The sequence below is a fragment of the Limulus polyphemus genome, unplaced genomic scaffold, assembly GCF_000517525.1.
Source record: "Limulus polyphemus unplaced genomic scaffold, Limulus_polyphemus-2.1.2 Scaffold2818, whole genome shotgun sequence".
Taxonomy (NCBI): Eukaryota; Metazoa; Arthropoda; class Merostomata; order Xiphosura; family Limulidae; genus Limulus; species Limulus polyphemus.
The window spans coordinates 110,475-122,721 of NW_013668428.1; the positions used below are offsets into that span (position 1 = coordinate 110,475).

Sequence of the window (12,247 nt, forward strand, 5' to 3'; positions counted from 1 at the left end):
GATTCAAAACGACTGAAAATAAGAAATAACAGATAATAGTAATGTTATTCATGGTTTATTAGAACGTAATTGCTGTAAAAAAAAAAACAAAAAAGCTATTTCAGAAAAACATTTCATACCAACTTGCTCAAATTACTGCAAGAAACAGCAAAACGTGATAACTGATACACTACGAAATTAGCCAAATGAAAAATCTTTCTCACTGTCTCACAGCGAATGATTTTTTGACAGAGAAAATTTTCTCATTTCCTTACCTACCATAACCAAGGCACATTATTGAGAAATTCTTCAAGATCTTGTTTTTGTCATCTTACGCCTTGTAATGAAGATGGGAACATTGACAGGGAAATAGATTTGAACGCAAAAGTTTCGTAAAGAGCGCGAACTGTAGTGTGATGTAAAATTACTCGTGCTAGAAATTTTCATAAAAGTGACCCGAAAAACGGTGCTAACTCGGTAACCCGTGGCCCGATTTTAACGAAACTAGTTTTATTCTGTTTCTATTCTAATTTCAGGGGGTACAGTATTTTTACAAATATGGCACTATTGTGTGCCGTTTTTGCTGTATTTAATTACAGAGTTTTAGTAGTATATAGATTTGCAGTTAGTGTTAATCGACACTGTCTCTTTGATCAGTTAAGCTTGTTTAGCTAAGACGATATTTCAACTGCAGTAATATTTTTGGTTGATTTGTTCTTGGTCCAAAATATATTCCAGATTCATCTATGTAAAACTCACAGTGATTGGGAACTTTGTAAATTAGCATTTTTAAGAGGTTCTGTATGTTCTGTGATTGTTAATAATATGATGTCTGTGTCTAACAATCAGAACATCTAGGAAAAGGGTGAATAATTCGATTCCTTCTGTGTTGTAAACTGGATGTTCGATGTTAGTTTTGTCTTGAAGAATCAGAACATTTAGGAAATGAAGTGAATCGTTCGATTCTTTCTGTCCTGTGAACTGAATGTTTTGAATTCGGATGGGTTATAAACTTTGTAACGGTGTCAGTTTTATTTAGTCAGATAGTGCAGGTATCATCGCCTATCTTCTGTAATCTGTGTTTGAAGTTTAGATATTTGACTCCAAGTATCCCACAAACATGTCACTAAGGGTTGGGGAAAAGGGATTCAGCAAAGAGCCGAAACATCATATAAATCTGTTTTCAAATAGTCCATAAAAAATTCACTAGAAATAGCAGATGATGTATATTCTGTGGAAAAAAATTCTATATCCAGTGGACTTGCTTTCTAAACCAGAGAGAGATTTAGCCAATAGTGGTAATTGTTCAAACACTAAGTCTCAAGCTAATGGAGTGGCTTGTTAAAAACGGTAGTTGTAAAACTTGTTGTCAAACATGTTGAACAAGGATGTTTTGAAATCAATGCAGTTTCTTGTTTTTAAGTACGCAAAATATGATAAGAAAATGCTGAATAATTAAAGATAAATAAATATTGGATTTGAATCCCATTCGTCTCACTTTAAATTCATTAAAATCTAACAACTACAATAGGAATACAGAAATTTTGAGGCTAAAAAAACAAACAGATATTTCAAAACACCTTGTAAATTTGTTTTGTTACAAACCAATGAGGTGAGTATTAAGTGTTCATTTTAAACCTAGATGCACAGCTAAAATGTTGGGAGGTGGATGTGGGGGAATTATTCATGGTCTGAATTCACTGCAAAACAAAAAATGAAATACAATAGTTACACTTTAAAAAATTCTATGTCCTTAGACATCACGTTTTGTTTGCTTTTTTTTTCATAATTCTGCCATTGAACAAAATGCTATAGACACTTTTTTATAAAATAATGTAATTAATTTTTCAACTTCATTAAACACTTAAAAATAAACGAGGAAAATAAAGCATTATGTAATAAAAACTATATACTCACTGTTTTATTTCTCTTTTATTAGATTTCATGTAACGCTGATCAACATGAACCACCTCTTTGACAAGATGGGCTAGTGTAACAAACCTAGTAAATACGTAGTAATTATAAACAGCTTGAGCCCTAGCTCTTATTTTGACGATTTTTAGAAAAGCAGGCTGTTACTTAATATAAAGTGCTAGCTTAAACTGGTGTGAATAAAATACAGTAATAGAGAAGTTATTTTAAATCATTTAAGAGTGAAAACTATTAAGCTATAACGTGTAGCTATTACAGTCACGAGTGCAGCAAGTGGTCAAAGAATAGAGTGTTATTTACAGTGTGTGTGTGTCTATGCCTAGTTTGTGGAAGGCCATAATTTCACTTTCTATTCAGTCTGAGATTTGACTTTCTTGTAGTTGTGTGTATGATTTAGGTGTTACAGAAATGTAACTAGCTATATACAATGGTACAGAGTATTGAGTTTAGCTTTACGGATAGTTTGAAGATTTTGAATTATTAATATATTTTAATAAAAAAGGGAAAAAAGACTACAGAATGGAGATGAGTACTACTAAAATGTATAGGATTTTTTTTTTATCGTAGGGGTAACAATTGTGTTAGAATGTATCTTTTGTTGCTATGGTTGCCATTGGTGGGACGAAGTGTCACTGGTGATGATGGTACTAATAATGCTTGGAGACGGCATGAATAGGTAATGAAGGAAAACTGTAATATAAGTTTAACATAACAGCAAATGTACAACGTTTCGACAAGGTTTTGTCATCATCAGGTACAGATGATGGTACTGTCAAGATTGTCCATGTTTTTCTTATTTTTACAAACCATTTAATTTTTATCTAACATCTTAGCTTAAACTATTTTCATATTTATTTTTTATCTAAATTTTACTTCTATATTATCTATTACCAGTTCATTTATTAATTGTCCGGTTTTATTACTGTTTTACTTAAATAAATAAATAATCAACAAAAAACGAGTAGATTTGCGAAGATAGTTGTTGCGGCTTTGCGCCAATAAATCTTCAAAAAACAACGAAGTTATATAATCTATTATTTTCAGGTCGTTATTAATGTGTTTTTATTGCTGAAGTCCATAACATTTTCGGAATGTCAAGTGAATATACAGTTAAAATACAGAAGATTAAATATATAATTTATTGTTTCTAGATCATCATTTAAACTTAAGGATATCGTCAACCGTTTTGTGGGTAATTTCTAGAAATGAAAGCTCGTCCATTTATAACAGCTTTTGGGTGTTTCCTGATATTTATTGGTCTTGGTACAATACATCTGTTTGGAAATATCACTCCTTATTTGACATCTTATCTCAGAAAAAGAGTTGACAATAATACGACATATGAACAGACTACCTGGATTATCTACACAACTGATTTTATAGTATCGTTCTTATTCATCGGAGTTTGGCTAGCTGAGCGGATTGGACAAAAGCCTACTATCCTAATTGGTACTGCTATTTACAGGTAGGAAAATATTTTAATTTTATACTTGGAAATAAAGACACTAAATTTCTTAAATCAAACCAACTTTATGTTTTTGATATTTGAGTGATAGTTATTTGATAATGAAATTTCATCTTACGAAGTACAGCAAAATAACGTTTCTAATACCAGAGCGTTGGGAAAGAAAAGCTTCACATTTGAGTTTTTTCAGTATTTATTAAGATGATTATAAAATACCTTTTAATAAACGTAATAACAGAGGAAATTATGTGAATATAAGATGTTACAAAACATTTCATAATCAGCTGTTTTTATCCTGAAATCATTCACCGAATTTGCACACGTTGCTTAGAAAGTAACTATCTCAATTCTTGACAGTGTAATACCTAAACTATAAGATACAGTGTTGAACTATGAACTATGTCATAGGGTTTAAACTATGAGGTGTGGTACTGGGCTATACACATAGATGGTGATTCCTGGTCATAGTGAGGGGACATTCCGGTAATATTCTCTGGAATATAATATTTACTCACGTGTTTGCCACATGTGTTGAAAGGAAAAAATCGTATTTTGAGTAGTGCCTGCAATACATAATATGGCTTTAAATTCTCTAACACGAGAAGTCCTGGGGTCAATTATGGGTAGATTCAACCAATTACCAGTATGAGATATTTTGGACATAATGTCTGGTATTAGTGTTTGGGTACAATGCCCATTGTTATGCTCTCCTCAAAGTATTTAGCTTTTTACGGTGTGAAGCACTTCATCCTCGAGAACTCCACTGTATCAATGACCACTGATTTTTTCTTTTTTTTATGAAACAGAAGAATGTATAACAATAATATGATCATATACAGAAAACTTTGCTAATATGCTACCATCTTTCGAAGTCCCTGCACTTCTGTTTATAATTTTACACTCCTTTCTAGAAACATCACTGTCTTGAGGTTGTTATGTTTTGACAAGAAGATACCCATTTCTGAATTATCTTGGTCAACTTCGGAGAGCTGGTAAGCTTTTATAAGCTCTTTTGGTTGAAACAGAAATCGTTCTTAACCCCTCGACTGATTCACAGTGAGAGAACTGCTCAGAGAGATTTCTGCCTATGCAATTTACTTCTTATGGGATATACGTTTCTACCCATATTTTTTCCATATATGATGTTCCTTGAAGTGGATGAGATAATCCTGGTAGTTTTTTGGTGCCTGTGTCACTGCAATGCACTACTTTGACCTTGAATTTCTGTAGAAGACCTAGGATAGCGTTTTCACGATCAACCAGTTGATCAATTATGGCTAGGTCAAATGAATGTCAGTATTATCAAACAAAATGGTAGTTTGTTTTCAAAATACATAGAGCTACAAATAACTTCATGTCAACTGTAAAAAATTCTCCACAGAATCTCTTTCATCTATTAAAGAGCAGATAGTTATTTTATACTAAAATCCATTTTCCCTTATTCAGTCTAAACAGGACTATGGAGCTCTGGCTTCTGCTATAACTGCTTTGCAGAAGTTAAACTCAATACAATATATCGGACTTTCTGTACTTCTCCAGCATAATATTTTCAGGCAGAGTCGTATAAACATCTATTTTATATTCGAAAGTTTGCAATATGCTGCAAAGCTCCAATTACTGCCTTAGAATTTTACCTGGCAATGTATATTCATGCCTTGAATTAATTAAATGTTCAAAGTATAACACTGTTGAATGTAGCTAATTTCAAAATCTGCTTGGTTTTCATCACATTAGTTTGTACTAATTTTTTCATGATGGCTGAATCTGATTATCATCCCATTGGCCCTTGGCTTGTACACCTTTTGTATAGTCTTCATTTGATGCACCTGTAAATTCAATATAATCCTAATTGAAAGTGTCAGCTTTTTATTAATGAACAGTAATCTTTCAGCGCCAAATTTTACAGCTAGGTTAAAATCAGGAAACCATATGAGCTCTGTGTAATTTACTGCAATGCTGTTCTAGCTCACAGGTTTCTCTCCACAGATTCTATGTTTGCTGAGTTTTATACAATACTAAAGCATTTGTGGCTGTTTAAGCATTTTTACTATATTTAAAATGCTTCAAAAATTGAGAAAATATGTATATCATAAAAAGTTTCATGCAAGGCATACATAATAAGAAGAAATATTGCGCAATGTAGAGTAAGGACAGTTATATAACTATGATTGACTAAGAGAGGAAAGTGGGTTAAGTACAAATTAAAGATACTTCCCAGAATTAAATGTTGATATTATCTATAAATCGAAGCTAGCACACTCATGAGAACGCTTAGATGAAGTACATTCACAAGACTGATATCTATAGACCGACGCCAACGCAGCAGAGAAAAAGCTATGAAGAAAGTTTATGTTAAAGGGAGGAGTCGGGACTTTTGACCTAGGATTGATGTCAAGAGGAACGAGGAGTAGTACAAGCAAACAGGCTGCCGATTTACTGATTCTAGCTGTAACCAATTATTAAAGAGTTTTGGCTTTGGTTCTGGAAATTCCAATGAGTTTGCAGAAATTGTCCAATGAAGTTTCAGACCTATTTATGGGTAGATGTGCACACTATTTGGAAACTTTCAAGGACACTAAGGAAATTGGATATAAAAACCCATGTTTTGAGCCAAAATTTCAATTCTCTCAAAACAAGAAAGGAAGTCTTCAGGTGTTGAAAATCAAGAATATCCGCACTAAAAGAAAAGTTCTCCAGTGCTGAACGAGTTCCTCAAGGACCAGAAAGTCAATTATCTCCAATGCTGAAGAAGTTACAAGATGTTGAAGCTATCTACACTATAGAGAGGCCAGAACACTGTCTTAACCTTGATGTAAGTAATAATTGCTACTTCTCTCAGTCGAGTAACATAGTGAAGAGGCTTATGGAAAAGGGGTATAAAGTTAAAGAGGACTCATATATTGAAGTACATCAGAATATGTTACTACTAACGTTTTAGTCGAGAAACATTTGATTATAATAGATAATGTGATGAGAATTGTAGAAAAATTGATTAACTAGATAGCGTATTGTATGTGAAAGATGTATTTTGAAATATCTATGTTATATTAAAAGCTTGATGTGTTTTGAAACCTCAGTCTCAGAGTCAGTTCTTTATTCTAACTGTAAACTTTCTCGAGTTAGTGTCTTGTGTACTCCACTCGCGACTGTATACCTGGATTTAATATAAATCTGTTTGTAACTGGGTTTAAGTCGAACTTCAATGGCTAGCTTACATGGCCTCCTGACACAATATGACATGACTTAGATTATATAGAGAGTAAGTGATACACTAACTCTGACCATCTACATTGACTTGCTCTTTGAAGGCCTTAGAATGGTTGAATGATTGGTTTCAATATCGCTGAAGTTTCATTGCCACCTGGATTCCTGGCCATGTAGCTATTTAAGGGAATAATCTTGTTGCTATTACTGCAATCAAATCAGCTACCACTGGTCAGACTGGAAGTTTGTTTGTTTCATTTGTGCACTTCAAGACCTACTAATTAGACAGTGCATTATACACGTTGGCAGGCAATGGGGGTCCTACAAATGATTCTGATTTATCATAGTTTTTGACTCACTATGTTTTAATTTAGTGTATCTACTTAATATCATAGTGGTGGCATTATTTTAGACGTGTTTTAACTCTCCTGGCCCGTTTGACATTATCAGGATGCTATTGGAAAATAATACATTTTCCATATGATAAGTTTTGTTGTATATTTTTATACGTTTATCCTTACATTTTATAGTGTTACTTGATTGCCATTTATTTTAAATAAGTATTTTTAACACAGAGAGCCAATGCACCTTTGCCCCAGAAAACCCAGAACAAGAACAATGCCACTGAAAAATTATGTTTATAGCATGCTTATGAAATGATAAACACAACTCAAGACATACCTACTCAAATTATATATTAGATATGTTCATTCAATATTCCATATAAAATTATAAATGTAATCTGTACTTGTCAGTCTTGAATACAACCAAAACTATATATGTTCGATCACTAAATTGGTGTCACAGAGAAAATCAGACGAAATGTTCTACAGAAGGATAGAATGTGAATAAAGTGAAGTGCTTTTATGTAAGTTGGTTGTGTTTGTTAATTTAAAAAGTGAATAACTTTAATATATTTTAATCATTGACAGTTTTGGAACAGCTGGAACTTACTGGGCTATACAACACAGCCTGGAAGCTACGATTGCTCTCTTTGGTGTAATTTCTAATGTTGGTTATCTCTGTTTTTATGGCTTACCACTACCTGTAGCTATGGAGGTAAATAATTTCGTGTTTCAATATTTAATACATTGAAAATATTTGTGTTATAATAAAAGTATCAACAATGAGAATTAAGGAAGTATCTAGTAGTTAATATCATTATTGTTTAACATTTTATCTGTAATTGTACACGTTGTACCCATATTATATATAGAATAATTTGGTAGCTGTTAATCTTTCACACTATTTCCGTTTCTTATTCGATTTATAGACTATATTTCTTATAACTTTGTCAAACTGTTTTCTTCTTTTATTTGGTTTTGGTAACTAGCATCGGCTAATCATCATCCAACAACAGGTAGACTTAGGGCCTGTATATCTAGACAGCTCTCCATCCTATCCTTTTTCATAGAACTTCTGTTCATCCATCTCACACAACGTGGTTCCTCTGCTTTCCATCACCTCTTCTATATTTTTTTATCCCTCGTTTTCTAGATCATTCTGGCAGTTTTCTTTCCACTTCCACATGATTCACTTTAGAGGCATTCTCTTGTTCTGCATATCATCTTAGCTGTGCTTTCTCAGTGACCTTCAGCACTTCTTTCACTATCAAGTTTAACCTATATTATCATTTTTCTTTCTGTCTCTGAATGTGGCACCACTGATAAGACTGCTTGAACTTTACTTTTAATTTTAGCATTCAAGGTCCATGTCCAATTCCCATAAAACAACAGAGGATGGAGTATGGGGGTTATATATGGTAGCTTTTTGTGGTATTTATTTGTACCTCAGCAGTGTTTAAAGCTTGCTTACCTTTCTGCTATACTGGCTTAACCTTGCATTTTATTTATCTGCTCGTTGGTTAAAGGGCACTTCTAGATATTCGAAGCTTGTTGTGATATACGTGACAATATCACTATTTATAGTTTCAAAACATTGAGTTTCAAGCCAAATACTTCAATCAGTTTACATCATTTATCTCTATGTGCCTGTAAATCTTTCAATAGATGTAACAATACTAACGCCGTCTACATATGCAAGTATCCCTTAATCCAGTCTAACTGTGGGGTGGTCTTCTTCCTCCAGTACTTCATCCACCAGCAAAATGAACAAGCACAGGAGAACATGTTACACTGCAGTACACCAGTGGCTACTTCAAACCAATGTCATTTTCCTGACTGGGGCCTCACTGCGCCTAAACTTTATACTTGCCTCCTATTACCTGGTAAAACTTAGGAGGTATGATCTTCGGTATCTCTTTCCAGATGCATAAAAGCTAAATACTTGTTATTGTTACACTTCTATGATTTTCAAAAATATTTTTTATATAGAAGGTTAAGTCAGAGGTACTACCTCGTAATTTAAAACCATGTTGCCACTATCCTAGTTTCTTCATACAAATTCTTAGCCATATTTCCAGTATGCTTCAATATATTTTGTCAATGTGAGGTACCAGTGATATGCACCTGTGGTTATCACACTCGCTATGGTCACAGTTTTGCCCGTAAATGGGTGTAAGCGGTCAAATAATTGCCTTGCGCCATTATGCTAGTATATCACCTTGTTTCCATACTGCATTGAAGATTCTTTATAGCAGCTGATGGTCTGGCACATCCTTTAATCCAGACAAAATTACGAAAGCGCACTTGAAATTCCCGCGACCGCCAGACTAGTTTACTGGGCGGCCACATATAGCATTGGTCTACTTACATTTTAAGTAGGTATGTCACACTTTAATTGAGTTGACGGGTGAATTAATCAGTGAGCTAGAGCAACGTACCTTCGTGACGGAACAAGAACTAATGACTCTTCATTTGCTGTATGAAAGATCAAAGCACATAAAAAACTTCGCTTAGATGAAATGTTTAAAAACAAAGCCAAGAAGTATGTGTGTCAGAGCAGTAAGCTTACATCCGATAATTCAGTGGCTTCAACTTAAAGTGTTTCCCTTGCAACATCACAAATCCATGATGAAACAGACAGTAATCCTGACAGCTCTCAACTTCCAGACCTTTGTGATTAGCTCTACAATTCTAGTAAAATTCTAAAATTTGCTATTTTGGAAGCGGCACTACTTTGTAGGTATAGTAATTAATAAACCATTTTCATTTATACCTGTACTAATATATTTCATTAATCATTTAATTCACATTTAATATTTGTTTTATTTATGTTTCTAGCAGTTCATGGTGCTTTAGACACACGGGATGGGTATAATTAGTGGGTCAGAGGTGTATTGTTGAATTATTATTACGCGACATCTGTTGGTACGGCAAAACGAATAATCCGGCAAGGCTCTGGAACCAAGGGTGCCAGAAAACAGGCGGTGTACCTGTACTCCCTGTCCGATCTGTTCAAACGTGGCCATTGAAGTTACCCAGTACAACTGAATTTTCATGATGAGGCATGTTGTTAACAACATCTTGCAAACTTCATAAAATATCTTCTGATTTACCTTGGTGAAAATATCTTCAGTGATTCTTGTCACCTTCTTACGAAATACCTGCCATTCTTCTTCTTCTGCAGTTGTCACCATTGCATTCTCAGAGGGGGATACATTCCTCAATTTTACTATTGTTTCCTGCCCTATCTGTTAAAACGTGGCCATTGAAGTTACCCAGTACAACTGAATTTTCATGATGAGGCATGTTGTTAACACCATTCTGCAATCCTCTACTGATTTACTTTTCTGGGGAGTATCCATTTGTATCAGTTCCATACACCGTTGTCCTAATTGGACTTCTAACCCTATAATTTTTTTTGTCAACAAAGTAGACAGTGGTTTCGATTTTTCCAATATGTGAAGTTAAAAGGAAGGCCACACCATGAAGAGAGTTCTTTATCCTTTTGTATACCAAGACAAAGTTTTTATATACTCTTTTTTCTCCCTTCATCCTCCAGTTATGTTTCGGAGACGCCTACTGTTTCCAATTTCCTTCCTTCATTAGGCCCAACTTGTATTGTTCCTGTATTTATACTCAGAATACAGTCGTTTTTCATTTTTTCTCTGGTCTGTTTCTTTCATAGTTGTCTTGTTCGAGACTTTCTGCATGTATTTTTAGCTCTAAAAATACTTTTAGGAAAACTACTCAGTGTTCATTGGTACAACCTCAGTATTTTGGGTCAGATGTTGAAGCTCTGATATCGAAGACACTAACTGTTATGATGCTGTATGAAGAAAGCAGTAGTTATTTAATGAAGTACTGTTAGAAATCATTAGATGATTGTAAATTTTAATTTCTCAAAAAACAAAATTTTGATTAAATGATTCCGAAATTTATTTATTTTAAACCTCCAACACATTTCGAAATGCTACATTTTTAAATTTTTTAAAAAATAATCACTACCTGTGTATTATTAGTATTTGAAAATCATAATTAAGAAAGAAAATTGTGTTTTTGTCTATAAAGTATTACAAGGCTGTATTATCTTACTTAAAGGGTATGAAACATTTTGGAATCTTCAAATAATAGAAGTATAAATATAAAAAATTCAAAAATTCTCGAGAAACAGAAAAATAAACATTTTTCAAAGATAGTAAGAAGTGAGTTCCATCTAATGTTTCTTTTTATTGATATTTGAATAGAGTTAGTTGTTGATAATAAACATTATTTTATAAAAAAATAATCAAACACTTGTCGATTGCAGTGGTTCCCTAACAACATTGGCCTCGTGGCAGGAATAGTATCTTCAGGGTCTGCTTTCACCCCAGTTCTAATGAATAACTTATATACATACTTTCTGAATCCTAATAACCTTCAACCAGATGCTGATGGGTAAGTTCGTTTAAGAGAGAAATGTCCAGTAGTAGAAATAATGTCTTCAGTGGTTACCTTCAGTATAGCTCTAGCGAGCAATTTGTATTCTTTTTGAAACCTAATAACTTTTAACTCGACGTTGATGGGTAACTTTGTTGCTTAAATAGACCTTTTTATGAAACTTTGAAATATATGTTTTAATTAGGCACGATTTTGTACACTTTTTTACAAATAGTAGTAATTAAGAACTAACATTTTTAAAATCACAAATTGTTACACCCTTTTGTTCCACAACAAAATATCATGTTTAGAGACAGTGTGTTGTACATGAACAGTATTAACCAAGAATTATGATTTTGTTAGAAAACCAGCAAAGATACCCATGTGATGAACGAGTTCAGTGTAAGAAACTGGTTATATTCTCACAAGTTAAAGTGTAACAATTATTTATTTCAACTTAGTCTTGATTTATAATATTACGAGAGGTTTTATTTACATTTAGTCCTGAGTGAACATTATGAGTTGGATTTGTTCAGATATTCGTAATGATGATTTTAACCAATATTGTCAAGGAAAATTATTTTTGAAAACTTGCTTTCTCATCAGAGGATTTTTTACTGGCATTTTGCATGAAGTATAATAACTTAAGCAATTAAAACCTAAATACCACTTTCAGTAATAACTTGGTAGTTATAGTTTATGTATTTGATCATTAATGTATTAGTCTAGTACTTATAATTTTGCTCGGCATGGCCAGATGGTTAGGGCACTTGACTCGCAATCTGAGGGTCGATGGTTTGAATCCCCGTCACACCAAACATGTTTGCCCTTTCAGCCGTGGGGACGTTATAAGGTGACGGTCAATCCCACTATTCGTTGGTAAAATAGTAGTCCAAGAGTTGGCGGT

General features: G+C 33.4%; 1 protein-coding gene across 1 annotated transcript in view; it reads left to right on the forward strand.

Annotated features, from left to right (window-relative positions):
• The first annotated feature begins 3,116 nt into the window (after positions 1–3,116).
• Positions 3,117–12,247, forward strand: part of LOC106467979 — a 19,561-nt gene continuing 10,430 nt past the window's right edge. Inside the window, exons 1-3 of the mRNA XM_013928371.2 lie at positions 3,117–3,376; positions 7,513–7,639; positions 11,231–11,358. Of these exons, the coding sequence (XP_013783825.2) occupies positions 3,117–3,376; positions 7,513–7,639; positions 11,231–11,358 (515 nt within the window). The remainder of the gene's footprint in view (positions 3,377–7,512; positions 7,640–11,230; positions 11,359–12,247) is intronic.